The following is a 27,182-nucleotide window of genomic DNA, read 5'->3' as shown; positions in this document are numbered from 1 at the left end:
ATCTGTATTTTTCCCTCTGCATTTGCAAGTTAGCTATTTGAGTATCTTCTATAATGAGCACACTGGATTTGGATTTTAAAGTTTAAAATCACATAGATGGAAAGATATCACAAAATCCACAGGATCTTGGGCCTCAGGTTCTCTTTGATCTTTTGGACTTCAAAAAGCAACTTACTTTGTAACAAAGTAAGACACAGCAGATTCAGGCTGGTTTCAAAGAGAATTTCTAGCCAGTCATACAAATCGGAGGTATTTGTCACCACAGTTCAACAATAAAATTTAACAACCAAAGGGTTTTACTGAGGGCCAATGGCTAGAATTACTCACCAGTGTTGCCAAGTTCCTAACACGTTGCCAAATTTGCTATACTGCCAAGTATGTTAGCCAACTTGGCAGTGGGACAAAAGGGTGTGGTTTGGAGTAAGAGAGACTTGGGTTTGAATTTCAGTTCCACTACTTAGCTCTTTCTATGACTTTTAACTTTCTTGATTGAAATAAGAAGGATAACACTACCTCTCTCTTAGGGCTGTTGAAAGTTAATTAAGCTAGTATGTATGAAAAGGCCTGCCTAGTACTGCACTAAACAGATACCAGGGTTCTCAATAAGTGGGATTTTCCTTAATGAAATGAAGCATAAGCATTGTTGAGGCTACAGCTGATCCTACTTTCACAGCCAGAATGTGTTTCCTCTCTCCACTCAGTTTCACACAATTGGATCCATTTGTTCTCTCTCTGTTTCACCTCTTCTCTCCCTTAGTTCATTCTCCTGGTACCATAATCTTCCCTCCTCACACCATCCTGCTTCTCATTCCTGAAAAGAAATAATTCTTCAACCAGTTCTTGATAATCTGTTAACGAAAAAAGTTTAAGAACACTTGAAAACACAAAATCTTAAGGATCCTAAAGAATGAATCTCAAGTGACCATGTTTCAGCAACATCATGGATGGTGCATAAGATATTTCACTGCAAGGGGCTTCTTGACACACCTTGAATCCATTCTTTGAGCAATTATTTATTGAACACTGACTTAGAAAGTGCCAGGCATTTTCTAAAACTAGCTAGAACTATGTGGTGCACCATTTACTGAACAGACTGGTCTTGTTCTTTTACTTTTCCCAAACAACATTTAAACCAGAAATATACTGCTTAAAGAGTCGGCATTCTTTAGCCACCTTCTGGATCTTTCCACAATCTGATAGTCCTCTCAAAGTAAAGAAGAAAGCTGACAAAGTTATTAATATCAGTTATATAAGATATCTGAGATAATCTCCTACCTGTTCTGAAGATAGAGAATAATTTACTGTTTTTTTGTTATTAATTGGTGCACTAAAAGATGTCTATTCAGAGTTCTGAGTCTTAATTATCACTGTTGATAACTTGAGGGTACCTTTTTTGTTCAGAAATTCTTCTAACTTAAAGGCTTTACATCTTCTGATATAGATATTTCTCACCCTTCTTGTGGTCCTATACCTACCAAATTAAAAATTTTAATGTACTACAGAATGAAAGCAACTTGACAACTCTGGCTTTAGAGTTCCCCACTCTTCTGAAATGGAAACGGTTGAGTTAGGAAAGCCACTGCTCTCTCATTTCTTTAGGTCTGAGTCTTATAAACCTACAGAGTATCAGAATCGGATGACTCTGGTCAACCAGAAACTTCAAATACAATTTACTAATACATATTCTAGGACTGTGTAATATTTTGTTGGTGAAGGGTAAGTGAATGAATAGTATCCAATGTCCCCCAAAGTAGGGTTTTCTCAGAATGTGCCTTTTTAAAAATCCATCCTATTATTACACTCCCTTACGAGGGCCAAGAGCAGCTTTTTTAAATGAGGCATATGTTAATTATGTTTTCCACATTATCTGAGAGCAGTTAAGAACGCTGAATTTTAATTGATCTATACCATGTAAAATAAGTGAAAACGTTCATTCTATCTATATAAGTAAGTAGAATGCTACCAGAGGGTCAGTATAACTTACTTGGCCAAAACCAATCAAAACAAACTTTTGCAAAACAAAAGTCAAACAAAACAAATACTGTATCCCACATTTATTGTAGGTGGAAATTGAAGACCGTTAGCTTTTATCTGTCTTCTCAGTGGCAATAATACACAGGAATATGGTTATCATTGATATCTTTAACCATCTACAACACTTGTTACCTTTGGTGCTTAAGTACATTTTTAAAAGTAAAAATATACTTATAGAATATTCAGAACAATTAAATGGTCTGAAAAATCAGTTAATCTATAATATTTCCTACAGAAACGCTGAAAATCAAAAAAGCTACATTGATAGTAACTTTCTTCCCTACCTTGACTTCACTTCTAAAGAAATATAACAAACTAAATTGCATTTAGTTAACAGTTATCTGGATAATCGCTGAGTTGGCCAGACCTGTGATTTTTTTTCTTCTTTAGCCTAGGAACTTTGTAGATATTAAGGATCTACAAAAACTAACACAATGAGAAGGGAGAGGTAAAATTACAGACATTGAATTTTGAATTCAAATATTAACTTCTTTAAATGGCCACTAGTTTAAAGATTAGTTTCCCTCCCCCCTCAACTGAATTGCAATGCTGCAACAATACGTGGTTTAAGCAGAAACTCTACTGAAATTTTTCCAGATACCTAGAAGTGTATTTTTGAGTTGCTATCTTCTTAGATAATTTCTTAACTTACCTATTGTATGTAAAGTACAGTGACAGGTGTGACCCATGAGGTAAGCTGTTTATTAAATAGCAAATGAATAAATACAAAATTGCTTTTGGACCTAAAAGATTAGTTTAAAACTATTAATATATAATAAAGGTGTGAACTCAAGACAGACTGAATCTTGATCCCCTTTTTCAATTCCCAGGTCCTGAGTACCTAACAAGTATGCATTTAATTTTTTTTGATTGCTACAATGTAAGATCTAAAAATAAAAATTTTGAAGTAGTTAGGATAAGCTCCCAATGGAAGCTATCCAGCAAGCTTGATTAAATAAAGACCTTTGTTTTTTACAGTTTATAGAAATAATTTTGATTTCTATAGTTTTTCATTTTGGCTGATGCTTGCTATAGAGTAAAAATTAAGTCTTTATGTGTAATATATACCTACAAAGTAAGTAGTATCCAAAACAAGACAAACCTGATATAGAAGCTTTTTAATGTGGTAATTATAGCTACAACTACTCTGTAACTGGAAATTACTTGACATTACCTCAGAAGGGAAAGCTGTGCTAAGTTGGATACAATCAATTTTATCATAAAGACATGTTAAGTCTGCTACATACAGTTAAAAAGACCAACAGTTCTTTCAAAGCTGAGATAGTTTTGATCACCTTCTCCCAGTCATCACAAATCTCTGCTTTAAAATGTTGATTTGCATTTGTATTCAACTCTTATTTGCCATTCTTCTAGGTGAGTCAGTGTTTTCTTAAGAATAAAAGCAGTAACTTTATCAGAGTAAATTTATTCTTCATACTTAGAAAGCTAAAGGACTCAATAATGCTTCACATATGAGGCAAGTGAAAAGATGAACACCATTTCCTTAATTAACCTATTTGACTTTTGAATACATTATTTTATTCACTTCAAAATCTGAAGCTAAAGAGCTTTTGAAAACTGAAGTTTAAAAAAGGAGACAGCAATACATTTTATAGCATGGCTTCTACTTAATGGATATATCTCTATAAAAAACTTACAGCCTTTAAAATTACCCCTTTTCAAACACAAAATATATATTTGGAGATAAAAAGTCACAGGAAGTACACAAGGAAAAATTCTCATTTTAATAAGGCCCTAACTGAGGCTTTGTTAAATAACAAGGCTATGGATACTTAGTTGGTCAGGTTCAGAGCCCTGATTAGGTCCTGGTCTGACTTAAAAGCTTGTTCCCCAAGTTCAAGGTAAAGAAAGACCTCACTGTTCTGAACCAAAGTCCCCAATATGCTTATGTGGCCACCAGAGAGCTAATTAAGAAAAACTGTGTTTAAATTATTTCCATGTTTCAGAGTTCCCCACCTCTGAATTCAGAATGCAGCTGAAAGATGTGACCCAAGACATTTTTGTTTTCCCTTGAGAGGAAATGCACAGTTGGAAAGGAAGTTCACAAAAACACCTCTTCTCAAAGCTGCAATACCGTTTTCATCTTTATAAAAAGCTCTCTTGTCACAACGCTTTGGTGGCACTTCATGCTCTCAAGAACTCATTTTGGTGATAGTTAACTCCCTTTTAGTCTGTCTCACAAGCCAGATTATAAATGGCTTGAAATCAGGGACCTTGTTTTATTTTGAACTCATGGCAGAGCCTGGCACAGCCTGGCAGAGTGTGCGCCCAATAAATACTTGTTGAGTGGAATTACATTCAAAAGCAGGATGAAGTAAAGCCATCTCCCATCTGCCAAAGACTTTGGTGTTGCTGTGTGGGTAATTTTTGTTCTTAGAAAGCTTTAATGTGAATGAAATTATTCCTTAGTGTGCATTTGAAAATTCCACTGAAAGCAGTTTTAAAAAAATTAAGCGTGCCCTCTTAGAGGTAGGGGGCACAGTTCTGAACAGATGAGAGAGAAAGTGACAGTGACAACTCCGCATTGTTCAGAGAAGAAAGGTCAACAAAGAGTAGAAACAGAATGCTCAGCCCACCCTGTATTCTTTCCCTGGAACGTTCTCTGTGCGACACTTATCATTTAAGTTCTTCAAATGCAGTTTTCTCCAGACAGACCATATCCTCTTTTTGGGGTGAGGGGAGGAGAGGGAGGAAGGAGAAAGAAGAGAAGGTCTGAACAGATGATTCTTTCGACAGCAGCGTCCCTTTGGGCCCTTGAGAGGGCGGGGTCACGGGGCCCTCCTTGCACCAGTGGTCTACAACGTTTTGCCTGCGGTTTAGATAGAAACGCTCTTTAAAAATAATTTCCCTTTGGGACGGCCCTTGGCTTCTTCCTGTCACCCCCACCCCCACCCGTAGAGCCCCCAGGCAAAGAAATGCCTTGGCTTCACGGCGGGTCTTAGAGTAAACAGCACGCTCAGAGGATTACAATCGACCTGAGGCCAATTCGACTCTTTCCCTTTGCCGCCCTCAATTGACCCTTGACAGTAGCCCCTGCTCTCCCTTCAAATGGAAAACCCACAGACACACACACAAACAAAAAACCCCAAGTCTTCCCTTCGGTTGCTACCCGCAATGACGTTTTCCCCTCGGGTCCCGCCCCTCCGGGGGCTTGGAATTTTGGGATTGGCCGAGAGGCTGTGGCGACAAGACCACGATTGGACGGTAGGGCGCTGACTGACAGCGGGGACGGCCGCCGCGCCCTCCCTCTCTCCCCGGTGTGCAAATGTGTGTGTGCGGTGTTATGCCGGACAAGAGGGAGGCGACCGTGGCGGCGGCGGCGGCTCTGTTTATTGTCCCTCTCGGTGTGTGAATGTGAGGAAACCCGAGCTGCAGCGTGGCCGACGAAGGAGGCCTTTGAGGCAGCGGCAGCGACCGGGACGACTACTCTGGCGACTCGAGTGGCTGGCCTTCGCAGAGTGTGAGAAGGACAAGGCGCCTCTGCGTCCCTGCCACGTCCGGACGCCCCGGGTTGCCTGGCCACCCTCGCGGCTCGCACCTCCGGGCTTCGGCCCCGCGTGCTGTAGCCTTCGCGGGCTGGCTAGGAGGCAGCGCCGCCGCTCAGGCGCCGCCAGCGCCTCCAGCTTTCTCCTCGTCAGTCTCCGCGCTAGGCCCGGGCGACGCGGCTGCCGCGCCTCGAGTTTGAGGGCGGCGGGCGGCGCGGCCTCCTCGGCGGGCTCGGCCGGACGTCCGCTCCGGGTCTCCGCGATGGGGAGCGGGGGCCGGCGCGGCTAGGAGCACGGCGAGCGGAGGGGTCGGTGCGGAGCGGCGGGGCCCAGCGGCACGCAGGGAGGCGGGAGCGGCGGCTGCGGCCTCGGGGCCTGCGAGCGGGAGGCACCAGCCATGGCCAAGTCGGGTGGCGGCGGCGTGGGAGCCATCGCGGGCGGCAACGGGGCGCTGACCTGGGTGGTGAGTGGCGGGCCTCCTGGGGCAGGCGGCCGGGGGCTTGGGTCCCGGGTGCTGCTGCATTGTTCCCGGCGTGCGGCGGGGGAGGAATTCCGCAGGTCGGAGGAGGCGGGGGAGGGGAAAAGAGGGAAATCTAGTTCCCTGAATGTGCGCCCCGTCGGGGCTTGTGCTAGCAGAATCCCCCAGCCCCGCGCCTTTTCTTTCTTTCTTTCTTTTTACCTCTCTGGAGGCTAAGGCTGCAGGAGCATAATGTACACTTGAAACTTTGGGGAGACAAAATCATGAATATGACATGTGGCCTCAGCTTCTTCTCTTTTCCACTCTCTCAGACTCTTCCAGGGCAGTCGGGCATGAGATGATGGGATGGCGATAATGCATGTGTGTCTGTATGGGTCAGGACTTTCTCCAAATGTGGTTTAAGAAAACCCTGGAGAAAGGGGTGTGTGTGTGTGTTCTAAATGCAACCATTTCTGGTGCTGTTATTTCTCAAAGAAGAATGAATTTGGATTGAATTTACACTTCAGTTCAGAGAGTCTCATTCAATTGAGAGCACATTCGGGGAGACTGTTAAGCAGCAGTTAATATACCGTAGATCGTCCATCTGTCAGGGCGGGATTATTAAAAGAAGCTCTTGCCCACGTCAGCATCTCAGGTGAAAAGGGGTGGGGGCTGAATAGATGTTCCGGAGGGGTGACTGAAATGCTTAGTCCTGAAGTTAAAGGATTTCGGCGCTCAGTTCCTGCTGGGAAGTAAAAGTAGCAGTAGCGGAGGGAAGAACTGGAGAGACTGGATTCGCACAACAGATCGATAATTCACCAGCATTTCACTTGCTCAGCGTAGAGTTCAGATGAGGGTCATTTCTTATAGAAAAAACCCCAGCCCTGTCAACTGATTAAGTATCCCAGAGAAAAAGCATTTCATTTTTCAATCTATTCCCCATCCCGCACCCAAACAGCCTAAGGAAACTTTCGTATTGGCGTTTTTGTTACTTAATTTTTTCTTCATTTTCTCTTTGTTTGGGTGAGAGTTAGGTGAATTGAGCAGTAATTGCGGTGCATTGATGAGTGTTCCCTGTGAAAAGGGTGTTACAGCAGAAAAATATTTTAACCATTTTTGTTTGCATGCCAAGGTACTTTGCAAAATAATTTGCTAGGCTCTTATTGTTGAATTTCTCCGATTTTTGTATATTACTCCAATAACGTATGAAAGTATAAACGGACTAGAGCCAGGAGAGAAAATGTTAGATAATAAGTTAGTGGTCCATGTGGATGGAGTTGGGGTGAAAAGCAGATAAGGGGAGGGGGGGGATGCATAATGCAAAATAATGATTTTTAAAGTTGATGGCCCTTATCCCCGTTACTAAAGTCCAACATCTGAAAGTGAAGTTAGATAGCCAGATTGTATTGTGAGTTCTAGTTCGCTATTTGAAAGTGTTGAGGCCTGATCTGTGTTTCCTCTGAGGACCTCTGATTCTATAATGGTAAACATCCACGGATGGATAGGTTGGCTTAGCATTTGATGGCAATATTTTAATGTACTGTTATTTAACTTTGTAGATAATTAAATGACCACTTTTTCTTTCAAGCTCAACAAATTACATAAGAAATTTATCAAAACTTGGAGGATCTCATTCAACATTAGAAAAATCCCTTTGAAACTAAAATTGACATACTGATTAAAGAATTTTTTCATTACAAAACTAATGAGAAATATGGGAAATACAGTATAATAAAGAGAAGTAAAAATGACTTAGTCTTTTATTTATAGAGTATATCTTGTTGAATTAGAAGTTTATTAAAAAGATAGTCACTCATAAGTCCTCTTTTTTTTTTTTTTTTTTTTTTGTTGAGACAGAGTCTCACTTTGATGCCCAGGCTAGAGTGAGTGCCGTGGCGTCAGCTTAGCTCACAGCAACCTCAGACTCCTCGGCTTAAGCGATCCTACTGCCTCAGCCTCCCGAGTAGCTGGGACTACAGGCATGCGCCACCATGCCCGGCTAATTTTTTCTATATAGATTTTTAGTTGTCCATATAATGTCTTTCTATTTTTAGTAGAGACGGGGTCTCACTCAGGCTGGTCTCGAACTCCTGACCTCGAGCGATCCACCCGCCTCGGCCTCCCAGAGTGCTAGGATTACAGGCGTGAGCCACCGCGCCCGGCCCATAAGTCCTCTTTAAGATTTAATGCTTACTTTAAATTTAAGTGAGGTTATATGAGCATCTTTATGCCCATAACATACATCAGCGATCATAGATTGGTTTAATTTTATGGGAGGCAATATAGTGAAGTGGTTATGGGCTTTGATGTCAGATTGATGTAGGCTCAGATCCTGTCTGCAACACATATAGTTGGTTGAACTTTTCACAAGGAACCTAAGCCTGTTTTCTTACCTTTCAAATAAGATTGCATTGAGAATTAAATGGGATAGTAGCACAGTGCTACATATAATAAATAATAAACATAATAAATGTTGTTGGTAAAATTCAAGAAATGCGGACTCTGAAATAATGGATTATAGTTGCTTTTGCATAAAATATCTGTTAACTGGGGCGAAAGCAAATTTTTTCTTTGTAAGAGTCAGGGGTTTATTGCAGCAGTCATCTATTTGGGAAGAGGGGTAACTCTGATTTATTGAAACTGGTGTTATGATGCCACCTGCTTGTGGATAACAGAAAGAAATAAAAATGAAATTAGCCCTAATACCTTCTTCTGGGTGTGGGAGTGGGGTCATATGCCATGTGCTGTTGGCATTAACTTCTGTTGGGATGCATGCCAGCATGTGTTGTTAATGCTGTCATTGCACAAAAGTTTACCTTTCATCATATGAAACCACAAAGCAAAATGGCTTAAGATTTGTGTTAACTTCTGCTTTTAATAATTTATTTTGCTTGTGTTTGATTCACAGTATCTTAACCAAAATTTTTATAATTAAAATAAAAAGTATCAATATAGTAAAACTATTTTGAGTTAAAGTTAACAACAGCTATAAAGGCTTCTCTGAAGCAAACATTTTCTTGAATTGGTAGTTTGTGAAGCTTTGGTTAGTAGACAGTTATAGTCTGTTTCATTCTGTCAGTCTTTTATTATGTTTAAGTGGTTGTAGAAAATATGTGCAAATATTAGAATATAGTTATATGACTATTGATCTTTTTTCCAGTAATATTCTAACTTGGTAGATTAAAAAAATGCTGTAATGGAAAATGTTAAGCATTTCAAAAAGTGGTAGCCAGAATAGTATTACAAGCCCCCCGCCCCCAATTTATCATCAAGCTGCAATAATTATCAACCTAGGACTATCCACTTTTTCCCTTCTCATTTTTTGAAGCAAAGCAAATCCTAGAATCACAATATGTCACTTCGTCTGTAAACATTTCAATATTTATCTCTAAAAGTTGTCTCTCTGTTAAAAATATATATAACCACAATTAACACTGTAGGTTTTTAAAAGCAAAATTGCAAAATTCATTGAAATAATTTTTTTGACTCTGAATATTTCTAATTAAAGAAACATGACTGTATATTTAAATACTGTTTAAAGATTTCTTTAAAGAATTTTGCTTTAGTGGCACATTATTGCAAGTATAAATTCCTCAGCCAGACTTTCATAAACTATGTGCCCTCCTCATTGAAATTTATTTTCAAAAGTACTCATAATTAGATTTATCTCTTCACTGTCTTCTGCACAGGTCATGCTTGTTTTTGTCACTTTGCCTTTGTATGTTTACCTTCTATTAGGAATGCCTCTTTCTCTTCTCTCTAGCAGTCTAAATCTTAACTACTCTTCAAGGTTAGATGAGTCTCACCAAACATTTATTTTCCAGTTTAAACTCATCTTTTTCTTTCATTGGATTTTTGTTACTCTTATGAATCAGGAAACAAGTCTTTTTTTTTTTTTTTTATGTAACTTTCATGCATGAGAACTTTGTCTTAACAATTACTCACTTCTGAAGTCAGAGACAATGGATTTTCCTTGTTTATGTCCTTTATAATGTTTACTATCTGCATACATAATCCATTATCCATTTCAGTTGTTAACAAGTTGGATAATTGATATACTAACTTTCAGAAAAGTCTTCTATCATTGGTAGGACAAGTAGCAATGTTTTAAAGATACATTCTCAAGTAAACATAATATCAGTATTTAGACACAGTTTTTATAAACTTAACTTTTCTGGATAGAAGTATGTTCACCTGTAGTTTCAGATCTGTAAGGTACTTAGGTGGTGGCAACAGTTGCATTTTACTAAGTATGCTTTAAAAAACAAGCCTCCTGTATGTTTAAAAATATGAATACAAATAGGACCCCATTTTAAAGAAAAGGTGAGATAGGTATAGTGATTCCCATTTTCAGAAAAGGAGACTGGTTAGAGATTAGCTAACAAATTGTTAGGCACACGGATAAGGCACAGTTGGGATTTAAACCAGACTTGTTTTCTTAACCATCATTTAAACAGCCTTTCATTTTAAAAACATTAAAAAATGAATCAACTCATCTTTTATTCTCTTTTATATATTATGTCTTTTATGTGACAGAAAAGAGACTTTTGGGATATACCCATCTATTTTTCTACTAAACTTTTACTTTCACATAAAAAGCTAAGGAGTATATTTCCTTTTCAGGGTATGTGTATCTAATATAGCATATGAGTATGGGCTATGAAATCAGATCAGCTGGTTTCATAATTCAGCTTCTTCAAGTACTAGCTTTGTTAGCTTTGGGAAAACACTTCTCCAGGCCTCAGTTATCTCATCTGTAAAAAGAGAATCATAATAGCATTCTGTTTCATGGAGCTCTTACAGAAGGATTAATTAAGATTATCCATAATTCCCCTGGTGCTTGGCACATAGTAGCTCTCAGATTGGTGTGTGTGCGTGTGCCCTCTCTCTTTTTATTAATATAAATTCAGTAATAAGTGTTTTCATTCCTTTTATCATAGGGAAAGCGTATTTTTTATTTTCACAGCAGAAATCTATGCATTTTTTACTATCTTAAGTATTCCTTATCTTCTACCTCCTTGTCACTTGGTTTGGCAGGGCATTTCTGGAGGAGCATAGATTGGGGGACAGATTTTTCACTTTTTGCTTCATTAATGGTGGGTAGATAGTTAAAATGAACATCATGGGATGGCAGCCTTGAGGGAGAAAAGAAAGAGAGGAAATGGTACAAAAGGTTAATGTTAAGTCTGAGGGATTGTACACAAGGTAAGAGAAGGGGCTTGTTGCTAGGCTGCCAGCCCCCAGTTCCACTCTTGTTGGCTTGGTGATGGTGTGCTTTCCGTGCTGATTGTGTGAATGAGTGGCTCAATTCTTTTTTAGTACCAACTGGCAAATCATCTCCTTTCCCCTCTGTGTCAGCAGTTCATTCTCCCACAGAAAAGCAGGAACTGTGGGTGATTGTCCCAAATTGCTATATCTCAGGTGACAACTCTGTGCATGAAAGAATCTTTTTTTACAGAATGATCTTGGTATATACTTATTCTGAAAAATAAGAGCTTGTTTTATTCTTTTTGTTCTGGTGATTGAGAAGTATTTTTAATAAAGGTCACGTCTTAGATAAGTATTAAATCTATATATATATTTTTTTGTTAGGAGTTAGCAATATTGGAAAAGTGCTGTAAGATAAGTTAATATTTTAAAAATAGATTAATGTATTTATTTTTATATATTTGTTATAATTAAAAAATTCCCAATAATGCATTGTTTAATTTAGCAGCCAGCTTTTGAACTTCAGAAGAAGTCAATTATGGCATCGTCATATATATATCACAAAGAATAGAATTAAAACAACTTGCAGATATGTGTAGGCTATTTTTCTTAATATGGTGGTTATTTTACATTTTCATTGTCTTTCATTTTATATGGAAATGAAAATATTGCCTTGATTTCATAGATTCCAATATAGTTGGGTGCTAGAATTATTTATTACTATAAATAGTTTATAAATAGTTTGGTAATTTGTCCACACAAATTAAAGCACCAAAGTAAATTACAAATAAACTTAAATCTTAAATTTTCAATTATTGTTAATCCTAATGCAAATTTATTCAGAATGCTCTTGGTAAATGATTATTTTTAAAGACACTAATTTTTATTCAGTGTCAAGTTCTGAGAGCAATTACTATAGTACACGATATCTTATATACATGTAAGAATACGAATATGTAAGACAAAGTTAGGGTACGTCAAAAGACTCCTTGCCCCAGATATGGTGGGTGGTGTGTGCCTGTAGTCCCAGCTACTTGGGAGGCTGAGGTGAGAGCATCACTTGAGCCCAGGAGTTTGAATACAGCCTGGGCAACATAGTGAGACCCCATCTCTAATGATAATAATAATAAAAGACTCTTTCTTCTCACTGTCTAAAATGAACATAATTCTGTTAGCCTACAGGTGTCAAATATACATCATTGTCTTTTGTCATCTGTGGAATTGAGTGCTTTTATAAATTATGTAGATACGAGTTTGCTGGTCTGTATTCATTTAAGCTAATTTCCTGTTCTTTCTGAATATTGTTAGCAACAGTGTTCAAACTGAAGAGCTATACCTTTAAAGACAGAGATAGTAATCTTAATAGCTGGGGAGATGGTGCAAAACAGACTTCTTATTTAACTTCTCTCTTCTAAGGTCAAGAGTGTTTATATTCATACCTGTTCTGGGAATGGGACCATCCTATTAACTGGAGGAAGTTGCCCTCTCTCTCCTTATCCTAAGATTTTGATTTTCAGTGGCCTGGACATTATGAGGGGGCAACTTTCTGCTAATACATAGGAGCAAAAAGAGGCCATTTTCCCAGTTTTCTATTAGAAAAGCTCATAGATGTCTCAGGGGAAAACCTGTGTTTGCTGCTGGTGAGCCAATGAACAGTGCAGACTACCGATTGTTGAGAATGGGAACATAAAAGACAAATCAGGCCGGGCGTGGTGGCTCACGCCTGTAATCCTAGCACTCTGGGAGGCCGAGGCGGGTGGATCGCTCGAGGTCAGGAGTTCAAGACCAGCCTGAGCAAGAGTGAGACCCCGTCTCTACTAAAAATAGAAAGAAATTATATGGACAACTAAAATATATATATACAAAAAATTAGCCGGGCATGGTGGCGCATGCCTGTAGTCCCAGCTACTCGGGAGGCTGAGGCAGGAGGATCGCTTAAGCCCAGGAGTTTGAGGTTGCTGTGAGCTAGGCTGATGCCACGGCACTCACTCTAGCCCGGGAAACAGAGTGAGACTCTGTCTTAAAAAAAAAAAAAAAAGACAAATCAGACTCCAATGTTAATTTCTACTTTCTCCTCTGCTACGGCTGCCAGTCTTTTTTGTTTATTTTGTTTTTACTTACCTTTTTGCCTAGATTCTAGTGAGAAAGTTGGGGCTGCAGAAGTATTAAGTAAGTATAAACAGTGCCTCCAGAAAAAGAAACATTCAGTTTTATTCTATCTTAATTATGTTTTCACATACATGGGTTAATAAGCTTTTAACATATTCCTTTATGTATTCATTGTGAAAAATTAGAAAAACATGTATCAAAAAAGATGATAAAAATGACCCGTATTTCTCCTACCTGTAGATTGTTTTTACTGATACTCTGTTGGGTTTATTTCATATTTTTACTAAACATGCATATATTATACATAATTTTTTTCTGACAAAAATAGGCTCACGTTTTACGTATATTCTTCTGTAATGTCCACTAAACAGTATACAGTTTTAATAAGCTGCTAAATAATTAAAACTACTTGATTATCTTTACCAATATAAATTTTATATAAAAGCTATCTCCATAAGATTATAATTAACACAAATAATTTTAGTATGGCAATTATAAAAATATTTACTCAATGAAATATCGAGGTTCAAAAGATTATATCAAGTTTTAGAAATTATTTTAATATCATAATTGAGAGTTGATTTGAAATTTCTACAAATGACCTCTGTTGTGGTATTCTGTAAATATGTATCCCTTAGTGCCTTTCATTACTTTAAATAGAATGGTACCTCTTTATTTCCTGGACACCTGTCATACGATGTTTAGGAAAAATATTTTGGCACAAAATGTTTTAAGTATATTGTCATACTCATAATATTTATATACTCTTCCTAGAGAAACTAACAGATAGTAATTAGACAAAGCAAACTGTATTTCACATGTTTTCTGAGATTTTTTTAGTTGTGGTAAAAAATATGCATAACATTAAATTTACTGTTTAACCATTTTTAAGTATTGAGTTCAATAGTATTAAATATGTTTACCTTGTTGTGCAACAGATCTCTAATACTATTTCATTTTGCAAAACTGAAACTACTAATTCCTCATCTCCTCATTTTGTGAAACTGAAACTTTATACATACTAATTCCTCCTCTCCCGCAGCCTTTGGTAACTACCTTTGTACTTTCTGTTTCTATGATTTTGAGTACTTTAGATACTTTGTATGAGTGGAATCATACAATATTAATATTTGTCCTTTGTGACTGGCTTATTTGCTTAGCACAGTGCCCTTCGGGTTCATCCATGTTGTAGTATGTGACAGGATTTCCTTCTTTTTAAAGGCTGCATAATATTCCATTGAATCTATATACCACACTTTTTTTATCCATTCATCGATCAGTGGACGTTTGAGTTGCTTTTGCTTCTTGGCTATTATGAATAATGCTATGATGAACATGGTGTATGAATTTCTTTGAGATTCTGCTCTGAATTCATTTGGATATATACCCAAAAGTGAGATTGCTGAATCATACGGTGATTCTATTTTTAATGTTTTAAGGAACCACCATTCTGTTTTCCATAATGACTGCAGCATATTATATTCCCACCATCAGTGCACAAGAGTTCCAAATTTCTCCACATCCTTTTCAACACTTGTTATTTCCTGTTAGACATCTTAATAGGTGTGACATGTTATCTCATTGCAGTTTTGATTTGCATTTATGATTAGTGGCACTGAATATCTTTTCATATGCTTTTTGGCCATTTGTATATCTTTTTTGGAGAATTGTCTGTTCAAGTCCTTTGTCCACTTTTTAATCAGGTTATTGTTTAGTTATGAAAGTTCCTTATATATTTTGGATATTAACCACTTACATGATTTGCAAGTATTTTCTCCCATTCCATATGTTGCCTTTTCACTGTCAGTTGTTTTCTTTGATGCCCAGAAATTTTTAAGGTTGATGTCCCATTTGTCTATTTTTGCTTTTGTTGCCTGTGCTTTTTGTGTCACATCCGTGAAATCATTGCCCAATCCAAAGCCTTCCCCTTATGTTTTCTTCCAGGAGTTTTGTAGTTTTAGGTTGTACTTTTAGGTCTTTAATTCATGTTGAGTTGATTTTTGTATATAGTATAAAGTAAGGGCCCAACTTCATTATTTTGCATGTGGATATCCAGTTTTCCCAGCACCATTTGTTGAAGAGATTGTCCTTTCCCTGTTGTACAGTCTGGGCACCTTTGTCAGAAATCACTTGGCCATTTATGTAAGGATTTATTTCTATATTCTCTATTATCTTCCATTGGTCTATATGTTAATATCTGTCTTTATGCCAGTGCCATGTTGTCTTGGATTTCTGTTGCTTTGTAATAAAATCAGATTTTGAAACCTGGAAGTGTGAGGCCTCTAACTTTGTTTTTCTGTTTTAGGATTGATTGAGCTCTATGGGGCTTCTTGAGATTCCATGCAAATCTTAGGATTTTTTGTTTGTTTTGGTTTGTTTTTTCTATTTCTGCAAAAAATAACATTGGAATTTTAATAGGGATGGCATTGAATCTCTAGATCACTTTGGATACTGTGGACATTTTAACAATATTTTAAGTCTTTCAGTACATGAGAATGGAATTTATTTCCATTTATTTTTCTTTCATGTAACAATGTTTTGTAGTTTACACTGTATACAAGTCTTTCACCTCCTTGATTAAGTTTATTCCTAAGTTTTTTATCCTTTTTTGATGCTATAGTAAAGGGGATTGTTTTCTTAATTCCCTTTTTTGATTGGTCATCATTACTGTATTACACAACTGATTTTTGTGTGTTGATTTTATATCCTGCAACTTTGCTGAAATCATTCATTAGTTGTAACAGGTGGTTTTTTTTGTTTGTTTTTGTAGAAACTTTTGGGTTTTCTACTATAAGATCATGCCATTTATGAACATACAATTTTACTTCTTTTCCAATTTGGCTGCCTTTTATTTCCTTTTCTTGTCTAATTGCTCTGACTAGGACTTCCAGTACTATGTTGAATATAGGCAAGATTGGACATTCTTGTCTTTTTCCTGATTTTAGAGGAAAAATTTTTAGTCTTTCACCAGTGTATATGATGTTAACTGTTGGCTTTTCACATATAGCTTTTGTTATGTTGAGGTAGTTTCTTTCTATTCCTAGTTTAGGTGTTTTTACCAGGAAAGGGTATTGAATTTTGTCAAATGCTCTTTGTGCATCACTTAAGATGATCACGTGGTTTTTGCCCTTTATTCTGTTAATATGATTTATTACAATGATTGATTTTCATATGTTCAAACATCCTTGTATTCCATGTATAAATCCCACTTGGTCATAGCATATAATTCTTTTAATGTGCTGTTGACTTGGGTTTGCTAGTATTCATTGGGGTATTGGTATATAGTTTTCCTGTTGTGTGTTTGCCTAATTTTGGTACTGGAAATGCTGGCCTCATAGAATGATTCAGGAAGTATTTCCTGCTCTTAGTTTTTTGGGAAGAGTTTGAGGAGGATTGGTGTTAGTTCTTCTTGAATATTTGGTAGAATTTTTCAGTTTAGCCTTTTGGTCCTGGGCTTTTCTTTGTTGGGAAATTTTTGATTACTGCTTCAATCCCCTTGTTATAGATCCGTTCAGATTTTTAAATTTATGATTCAATCTTGGTAGATCGTATGTTTCTGGGAACTGACCCTTCTAAATTGTCTAATCTGTTGCTGTATAATTGTTTGTATAAGTCTCATAATCCTTTTTATTTCTATGACATCAGCTATGGTGTCTTCTTTCATTTCAAATTTTAGGTATTTGAGTTTTATCTCCTTTATTTAGTTTAGCTAAGAGTTTCTCAGTTCCATTGATCATTCTGAAAAACCAACTCTTGGTTTCACTGATTTTTTTTTTTTCCTATTGTTTTTTTGGTCTCTTTCATTTATCTCTGCTCTAATCTTTATTATTTCCTTCCTTCTGCTAATTTTAGGTTTAGTTTTTTCTTTTTCCAGTTTCTTGAGGTATAAAGTTATGTTGTTGATTTGAGATGTTTCTTCTCTTCATTTTTAATATTAAGTGTAGTACTGCTTTATCTGTATCTCATAAATTTTGGTCTGTTGTGTTTTTGTGTTTATTTGTATCTAGATATTTTCTAATTTCCCTTGTGATTTCATCTTCAATCCGTTGGTTATTTATATAAGAGTGAGTTAATTTCCACATATTTGTGAAATTTCCTGTTTTTCTTCTGTTGATTTCTAGTTTTATTACATTGTAGGTGGAGAAGATATTTTATATGATTACAATCTTCTTAAATTTTGTTAAGACTTGTTTTGTCATATAATATGCGGTCTGTGTTAGAGAATGTTCCATGTGTACTTGAGAATAATGTGTATTCTGCTGTTGTGTGGTGGAGTGTTCTGTACATGTCTGTTAAGTCCAATTGATCTATAGTGTTGTTCAAATCCTCTGTTAACTTATTGATCTTCTGTCTTGTTGTTCTATCTATAACTGAAAGTAGAGTGTTGAAATCTACTATTATTGTGTTACTGTTTCTCTCTTCTGAAAATGTTTACTTCGTATATTTGGGAGCTCTAATGTTAAGTGCATATATATATATGTAATTATTATATCTTCCTGGTGAATTGACTCTTTTATCATTATCACGTTGACTGCCACACTAGGAAAAAAATTTTTCCTTGGGGCCAGGGTGTTTTATTACAAAAATAGAATAAAAACTTTGAAAACAAAACAGTCCTTTCTAATTTAATGAAAAACTTGTTATTTTTTTATTGTTTTCTATGTGTGAGTTATATGTAACTTGAAAAATAGTTCACGCGGCTCCCCAGGTAGAGACATGTGAATTAACATATGCTTCACATGGCTCTGGACTCAAAACTAGCATAAGCTAAATACAACTCACATGGTGGTTAATGTGTTATATAAGGTCTTCCTCAGTCTCTTGTGACAGTTTTTGTCTTAAAGTGTGTTTTGTATGGTATAAGTATGGTCCCCCTACTTTCATTAGGTTCCTGTTTGCATGGAATATCTTGTTTCCGTCCTTTCACTTATAGCCTTTATGTGCCCTTGGATCTGAGTTTCTTGTAGACAGAATCTAGTTGGATCTTACTTTTTTTATTCAGTTGGCCAATCTATGTCTTTTAATTGGGTCCTTAATCCATTTACATTTAAAGTAATGATTGATATAGAAGGACTTTCTAGTACCATTTTGTTGTTTTCAGTATGTCATGTAGATTTTTCTTTTTCTTTTCTTTTCTTTTCTTTTTTTTTTTTTTTTTGAGACTGGATCTCACTCTGTTGCCTGGAATAGAGTGCAGTGGTGAATCATACCTTACTGCAACCTCAGGAGATTCTTCTGCCTCAGCCTCCCAAGTAGCTGGAACTACAGGCAAATGCCATCATACCTGACTAATTTTTCTATTTTTTTGTAGAGATGGGTCTCGCTCTTGCTCAGACTGGTCTTGAACTCCTGACCTGAAGCAATCCTCCCACCTTGACCTCTCAGAGTGCTAGGATTACAGGCGTGAGCTACCGTGCCTGACCATCGTATAGAACTTTTTGTCCACCTTTCTTCCCTTGCTACCTTCTTTTGTGTTTCATTAATTTTTTTGTAGTAACATGTTTTGATTCTTTTCATTTCCTTGTTTGTATGTTCTATAAGTATTTTCTTTGTGGTTACCACTGCAATTACATAAAACATCTTAAAGTGAGTGCAATCAATTTTAGATTAATAACAACTTCAGTTGCATATAAAACCCTTACTTCTTTATACCTCTGCTCTCCCTACTTTGTTATTGATGGCATAAATTATGTCTTTTTATGTTGTGTATCATATAACATAGATTTATAATTACTTTTTATGTTCCTTTAAAATTCTATACCATATTTAAAAGTGATCTATATACTTACATTACTAGAAGATTCTGTATTTGCCTGTATACAAGAGGGTGTTCAAAAAGTTCATGGAAAATGTATTATAAAAAAAACTTATGCATTGATTTAAAAAAATTTTTGCACCAAAATAAGCTCTACTAACTTGTTATAACATGTTTGAACAGGATCTAGTTTGTGACACTAAGAAGGATAAGAATCGATTTGAAAACAGTCCCTGTCAGGGCAATATGAATTCTGCCAAAATTGAAGCAAGAATGAACATCAAATTTATGGTGAAGTTTGGGTGGAAGAAGTATTGAAATTGATGCTTTATGAAAAGTTTGTGGGGACAATGCCCTGAAAAAATTAGCACCTTACAATTGGATACCTTGTTTTAAGAGAGGATGAGATGATATGAAGATGAAGCCCTTAGTGGCAGACTATCCACATCAATGTGTGAGGAAAAAATTTATATTAATCTTATTTGTGTCCTAATTGAAGAAGACTGACAATTAACAGCAGAAACAATAGGCAACATTATAGACATCTCAGTTCGGCTTACACAATTCTGACTGGAAAATTAAAGTTGAATAAACTTTCCATTCCATAGACGCCAAAACCTTTGCACCCAGATTAGCTACAGACAAGAGCAGAGCTTTCAAAGGAAATTTTAAACAAGTGAGATCAAGATCTTGAAGCATTTCTTTGAAGAATTGTAACAGAAGGTGAAACGTGGCTTTACCAGCACAATCCTAAAGAGAAAACACAAAGCAATTGCTACCAAGAGGTGGAAGTGGTCCAGACAAAATAAAAGTGGATAGGTCAAGAGCAAAAGTCATGGCAACAATGTTTTGGGATGCTCAAGGCATTTTTCTTGCTGACTTTCTGGAGGGTCAGAGAACAATAATATCTGCTTTTTATGAGAGTGCTTTGAGAAAGTTAGCCAAAACTTTAGCAGAAAAATGCGAAAGCTTCACCAGAGAGTCCTTCTTTAGCACAGAGTCCTTTTCCACCACAGAGTCCTTCTCCACCACAACAATGTTCCTGCTTATTCCTCCTGTCAAATTAGGGCAATTTGTTAGAATTTCAATGGGAAATCATTAGGCATTCACCTTACAGTCCTGATTTGGCTCCATCTGACTTCTTTTAGTTTACTAATCTTAAAAAATCTATAAAGGGCACCCATTTTTCTTCAAATAATGTAAGGAAAAAAAAAAAAAAGGACTGTATTGACATGGCTAAAGTCCCAGGACCATTAGTTCTTTAGGGATGGATTAAATAGCTGGTATTGTTGCTTACAAAAAAGTACCTTAACCTTGATGGAGCTTATATTGAGAAATATAGCCTAAGGTTTTTTATTTTTATCTTTTAATTCAATTTTTCCATGAACTTTTTGAATTCCCCTTGGACTTTACCTTTACCAGGGGTTTTTATGTTTTTGTATGGTTTTGTTTGCTATTTTTTTGTCCTTTTGCTTCAACTTGAAGGACTCCCTTCAGACTTTCTTGTTCAGCAGATGTAGTGGTGATGAACTCCCTTAGCCTACGAAAGCCTTAATTTCTTCCTCATTTTTGAAGGGCAGTTTTGCTGGGTATGATATTCTTGGTTGGCAGTGTTTTCTTTTAGCACCTTGAGTATATCATTCCACTTCCATCTAGCCTGGAAGGCTTCTATTGAAAAACTGGTGATAATATAATAGAAGCTCCCTTGTACATGATGATTCACTTTTGCTGCTTTCAAGATTGTCTCTTTGTGACTTTTGACAGTTTGATTATGATGTGTCTTGGTATAGGTCTCTTTAGATTTATCCTTGTTGGAGTTCTTTGAGCCTCTTGAATTTGTATGTTCATCTCTTTTCTTAGATTTGGAAAGTTTTCCTTTATTATTTCTTTAAAATGGACTGTTCACCCATTGCTTCCTATCTTCTTCTGTGAGACTTTCATAATGTATTATATATGTTGTTCTGACTGCTGGAGCCCATAAGTCTTTTAGGCTCTCTTTATTTTTCATCATTCTTTTTTCTTTTTGCTCCTCTCCCTTAGTGATTTTGAAAGTCTCATCTTCAAATTTGCTGATTTTTTTTTTCTGCCTCATCAAGTGCACTGTTGAGTCCCTCTGGTATATTTTTAACCCAGTTATTGTATTCTTCAGTTCCAGAAATAATGCTTGCTTCTTCATAGTTTCTCTGTTGATTTTCTCCTTTTGTTTATGCATTGCTTTACAGATTTTTTTGTTGTTCCCTTGTTTTTCTGTGCTCATTTAATTCATTCAGAACCCTTATAATGGCTATTTTGAATTCTTTGGTAATTCATATATCTCCATTTCTTTATGGTCAATTTCTAGAGATTTAATTGTTCCTTCTAATAGGCTATATTTTCCTGTTTCTTCGTATAGCTTGTCATTTTCTGTTGGGACCTTGGCATTTGAAAGCTCAGCTATCTCTCCAGTCTTTGCAGTCTGGTTTCATAGTGAGAGGAGTTTCTTCATCCACTTAATCTAGTTAGAGAATCTGGAGACCTTGCAAATCTTTTCTGGCAATGCGTCCTCCCCCCCGTAGCATTGTGTGTGTAATCTCTTAATTGAAGAGGTTTGCCTGTATTTACTTAGGAGATCTTCTGGTGTCTGCCTGCTATACTGTGGCTTCCCACTTGTGCTGTAGTAAGCCATAGTACTGGAGCTCCACCTTGTGTCTATCTCTGATATTGCAGACTTTGATTCTAGACCAAAGCATGTCAATTGCCTTTGTTCTCAATGGTCCCCAACATGGTACCCTGTTCCTGTCAGTACTTAGATTTAGGCAAGACAGAAACCAGTTTCTAGGGTAGTACCTCCCACCCCATTGGAGGTATATTCAATTTCTTTCCCTCCCCAGGGAGAAGTTGGAAATTGGGAATTTCCTCCTAGTCTTCCCTTGCTGGGACAGGTGTGTATGTGTGTGTGAGATCATGGGCTTTGATTGTGGTTTTGTGCTCACCTGGGATACATGAACCTCTTAAGTGTATTCCGTATTTCTCACAAAGGCAATTGGATTGTATGTTGTTAAATACATATCTTCACGGAGGAAGGAGGGTCTAAGGTTTCCTATTTTGCCTTGCTGACCTTACTCACATGTTTTCTGATGTTTGAGACATTATCTTAGGAAGAATGACAATTTTTTGAACTTGATAGGGATCTGGTGGGTCCAAGCCAAACATTCCTTTTTCTCAAATACCCATTTAGGAAAAGATGTAGGAAGGAAAAGGTGGCAATTGTTAGTAAGGAAGTATGGTAAAAGTTGTAAATTCTTAAAAAAGGAGCGAGGTAGGGCTTTACTCCTGTTTTTCATCCCTGTGTGCTACTTTAGTTCAGTGTAACTCATCAGGACCAATGCACAAGTCCAAATTAGGTAGGCATGAACTTCTGGTTGAGTCTAATCTTGAAAATATTTTCTTCACGATGGGGTTTGTTTTGGAGGAGTAGTCAGGGGTAGGAAAGCCTTTACTTGTATGATTGTTATATGTCCCTAATCTTTATGCCAATAATTGCAAACTTGAAATTGCAGTACTAAGTTAATGGTAAAAAGTTACTCACTTTTGATTCCATAGCATCTATCATCCTTGAGCACTTTCTTAAAGAGTGGATCTTAGTCATTATGATCTTTCTTCTAACTATTTTGAGGATCCATTTTTAAAATCAATTAGTTTTTATTGTTAGATTTGTTTCTATAAATTAATCAACTGTCACTTCATAAAAAGCAAGGAACATCTGGTATTTTAAAAATATAGTTTACATTTCTGGCCAGCTAGTTCATCATCTAACTTTTGGCAGAAGAAGAATATGAAAACCTTATGAAACAGAACTGTTTTCCTTTGTCCACTATTTTCAATCGACTCTTGAGCAGTGTTAATAAGTAAATTATATAAATGAAGGCATGTATAAGAATATAGTTTAGAGTCTAGTAAAATAAGTTATTTTTAGGACTCTTATTTTAAAGCCTTATTAAGTCTCTAATTTTATATAAAATTTATGGCATTAGGAAATTATAATTAATGTTTGAATTTCTTTAGCGTATGTATGTTCCAATTCTTATTTATTTATTTAGTTAGTTTTACATTATGGGGTCTCATGCAGATATATTTCAATTCTTGTCTTGGTTTAGACTACTCAGAGATCATGCATTTTGATTTTTAAACATATGTGATGATGTGTCTTTTAAAAATAATAACTTAAAAGACGGTATGTTTAGGACCCGAATTGCAGTTGTATCCTGCTTGTTTAAATGCACCAAACTATCTGTCTTAGTCTTCTGTTTTTTTCATTTCTACTAAATTTTGAAGGCCTATGAAGATAATCTCAATGTTCATTGTCTTATATTTGAGTTGTTTTTGACTCTGAAAAATAATAGGCCATCATAATACCCTTCTTTTATTGGATGTCATGTTTGTTAGCATTAAGGAATTCCAGAGGAGAGAGGTATGTTCTCTCAGCTGCTATTAAGAAGACAGAGGAATCTCTAGACCTTGAGCATTTGATTTGGCATCCTTGTCTGCCGTGGGAATGGGTAGAGTGAGGATTACCAACCTCTGCCTCCTTGGAACTAGTAGAGAAACTGGAATCATAGGGTACTGCAATATTGGGGCACCCAGAGCTGAAACGTGAGGAATTATTGGCAGGACCTATAAATGTGTGAAGGATTTCATAAACCGTGCTATTCTCAATGATATCAATGTTTATTAAGTACATAGGTTAATATTTTGTGGGAGCTGTTTTTGTCTATCTCTTACTATAGTCTTCAGTAGCTTAATGGCAGGGAATCTACATTTAGAAGCTTTTGGGATGCATGCAGTTAGTCAGGTTCAGTCCTTGTGATTCTGTAACCTGGGTAGAACTTACATTCCTTGGGAAGTTTTGAGGACCACAAAACTTAACTTGATATCTTCCAGAATTGGCAAATATTTATAATTTTGGATTGAATAGGTGAAGGCTGTTCTAGTGATTCTGATTACTGTACCCATATATTGGGATCAGTCAAAACTTATAGCTTCATGCTGTATTATAAAGAAAACTAGACTGTCAGTAAATTGACTTGTGTTCCCTTTAGAATTTAAATATCGAGTGAGTCTAAAAAATAATTTTGATGTTAAAAAAGAAAACCCATGTCATGTATCCATACACATTTTAGTTTACCCCTTGGTAGGTTATTTAAATTTGATTTTTTGGTTAATTTTAGACTCTTTTTGATCAGAACAATGCTGCAAAAAATGAAGAGTCAGAGACTGCAAACAAAAATGATTCTTCAAAGAAGTTGTCTGTTGAGAGAGTGTATCAGAAGAAGACACAACTTGAACACATTCTTCTTCGTCCTGATACATACATTGGGTCAGTGGAGCCATTGACCCAGGTAATTATTTGCTAAAACTTATTGAAATTAGGAGATGTGTATCTATATCTACTTTTTAATATACTGATGAAATTATTGTGATTATATGCTTTTGCAGGTCCATAATTTCATGTGTCTGTGTTCAAGAGGAAAGTTGGGTGAGAGATCTAGAAGTAGAAATGTCTTCATTTCCTTCTGGAGATAAAAACTATCAGAAGAAAAAAGTGTAGTATAAAATGGTGCCATGTGAACTTTTTTAAAAGTCCTTAAGTTCATGCTATAGTTTATTTTAATGTTAGTACCTTCAAAGGTTTATATATATGCACTATTATTTAATGCTTTCTATGGACTTGGCTTACATATATTATTTCCTTTGATCCTAACAATTTTTGGAAGTAGCTACTGTTATCTCCATTTTATAGATGAAGAAAGAAAACCTCAAATAAGTTTAAGTAACTTGCTGAGATTTCTCAATGTTTAAGAGCTGGGATTCAAGGCTAGGTCCAGTCCAAAATCACACTTTGTTCATATTATTTTGCTCTGTGCTGCCTACGCAAAGGAAGATATAAAGTATGAAGTAGAAGTATAAATATGTTTTTGTATTTTTCTATTTTATTTAAATTCTGTTTCTAACAATTGTTGGTGCTTTATTTTAAAGCTGACTTTATGAATAAGAAAACAGACTTGATACAAAATGAATAATTTCTCAGTTTTGAGGTTATTTAAATGTAATAGGAGTAGTGAAGTTGACTATTACTGAAATTGTATATATTTTTTACTTTGAAGGTCTAAATATTTACATGGAGTAAATGAACATAATGTGGATTTATACTATGAAAAATTGATGTGAAAGATTTATGGAGTAAAACAGTGTTTTTGAATTTTTCTCTCCATGCAGGTAATGTGGGTGTATGATGAAGATGTAGGGATGAATTGCAGAGAGGTTACCTTTGTGCCAGGTTTATACAAGATCTTTGATGAAATTTTGGGTGAGTACTTGTTTAGGATTTAATGCATCTGTTTCTATTAATGTCTCTCTCTCTCTATAAAGCCAGACTTACTAGTATAAATTCTAAAGGCATATCTCTGGCTTTTATCCTGAATATAAATGTTATTTCAGAAAATTTACAGTACTAGCTATAATATTTTCATATCTCTGTGTTTCATATCTGTGTTTCATTTTGTTCATCTATAAAATGAATGTTTTATTTGTTATCCCATAGTTGGTCTGTACTCCTGTATGTGTAGTAATCCGGGATTTGCTGGCATCACAGTTGCCTTGGGGGCATGTTAAATATGGAGATGTAAGGGACTGATAGTGCAGGTTCAGTGATTTGGAGGTGGGACATGTAAATTTGTGTTTTTCCATCATCAAATCAGCTGTTTCTGTTGGGCACCCAAGTTTAGTACTATTCTAAGTGATCTCTGTCCCCTGCAAATCACATGGTTAATTAAATTATAATGAAGTGTGAATGTCTAATTGATTTCTAAAGAATGCTTGTACTTTGGAAATGTTAAAACCAAGGACTTTCTAGAGATTGTTTGCTCTGCTGTCTCTTTAGTGCAACTTGAGGTTTCTTAAACCAAAGGGATTGTATGGGTCTCTCTGAGCTGCTGCTTCTTGGTCTTTAGGAAAAGGATAGGAAAGTAAAACTGGTTACACGTCATACCTTTGCTCTTGCCTCCCAACTATCCACCTATTTTCGTATTTATTTTAGGTTGATCAGTGTTTGCCAAGAACATATTTCTTTTATGATTCTGTTCAAATTTTCTTGAAGCAGTGGTTAATGAATATGAAAATATTTTTACTGTCAGCTATAGTGCATAAGGTTTAGAATTTTGGTTTCTAAGAGTGTTTAGGACCTTTCTTTGTAATTCAAAAATAATTGGTTTGAGTTCAATCTGCCTATAAAATCACCAGTTTATTGGAGGAGATCAATCGAAAGTAACTATTAGTTACCAAGATAAAATATAATTAAAATTTTTTACTTTTAGACCTGGATGGGTGGGGGTGTGTGTAAAACACAGGTGTTTGCTTTTTATTTGTTTTTATATATCATTAAAATACTTTTTCCTTTTTTTGTGGTGGAAAACATAACAGTAATTTGGTGTGACATAAAATTTAGGAATATTATTTGGGAAATAAGATTTTGTAGTATTGTCATTAAATATTACCATATGTAAATGTTTATATTAAGCAGTGACGCACATACAGTTGTGACCATGTTTTGTTTATTGATGTAATTTTGTATATTACTCATCGAGATATTTAATTTTGTAGTTAATGCTGCAGACAATAAACAGAGGGATAAGAACATGACCTGTATTAAAGTTTCTATTGATCCGTAAGTATATTTCAAGTTTAATTTTTTATCTTAAGTTGTTTGATCCAGGTAATCCCCAATTTGTAAATACTCCTCAAATGAATAATGTGTATGGTAGTACTCCTTTGTTCCCCTGTTGCTTCACTTTGTTATTTTTGCCTCTTTTTTTGCCTGTGTCATTTATTACCTTTTTCCCCAGAATACTTCCTGGGAGCCCTTAGAGACCATTTTTCTTTGATGCTATTTCAGCTGTTAGCATAATCATTCTATCTTTCCTTCTTACCTTTACTTTGGGACTCAAGTTAAGAGCTATTGTTAGTGTTTTTCTAGTTATATTATGGGTTAAATTTGCCTTTCATGACTGGTATTTGGATTTTTCCTTATTTATGACATCATTTAATAGGTACTGCTGGTTTTACAGAATATATATCA

At 36.1% G+C, this 27,182-nt stretch overlaps 2 protein-coding genes across 3 annotated transcripts in view; both read left to right on the top strand.

Annotated features, from left to right (window-relative positions):
• Positions 1-4,775: 4,775 nt before the first annotated feature.
• LOC138385802 (uncharacterized) lies at positions 4,776-5,829 on the top strand. Its single transcript, XM_069472019.1, has 2 exons — positions 4,776-4,869; positions 5,279-5,829. Exons 1-2 carry the CDS (start codon positions 4,776-4,778, stop codon positions 5,827-5,829), a joined length of 645 nt encoding a protein of 214 aa, XP_069328120.1.
• The window catches only part of TOP2B (DNA topoisomerase II beta), a 64,388-nt gene continuing 42,530 nt past the window's right edge, over positions 5,325-27,182 (top strand). Inside the window, exons 1-4 of one of the 2 annotated variants that reach the window (XM_069475455.1) lie at positions 5,325-6,003; positions 24,277-24,447; positions 25,325-25,415; positions 26,708-26,771. In XM_069475455.1, coding sequence (XP_069331556.1) covers positions 5,938-6,003; positions 24,277-24,447; positions 25,325-25,415; positions 26,708-26,771 — 392 coding nt within the window. In that variant the 5' untranslated portion in view covers positions 5,325-5,937. The remainder of the gene's footprint in view (positions 6,004-24,276; positions 24,448-25,324; positions 25,416-26,707; positions 26,772-27,182) is intronic. The other variant, XM_069475456.1, reaches the window with a different exon arrangement.

This window comes from Eulemur rufifrons, chromosome 7 (genome assembly GCF_041146395.1).
Source record: "Eulemur rufifrons isolate Redbay chromosome 7, OSU_ERuf_1, whole genome shotgun sequence".
NCBI lineage: Eukaryota > Metazoa > Chordata > Mammalia > Primates > Lemuridae > Eulemur > Eulemur rufifrons.
Note: the sequence above shows the minus strand (reverse complement) of the source record. Positions and strands in the feature narration are given on the sequence as shown.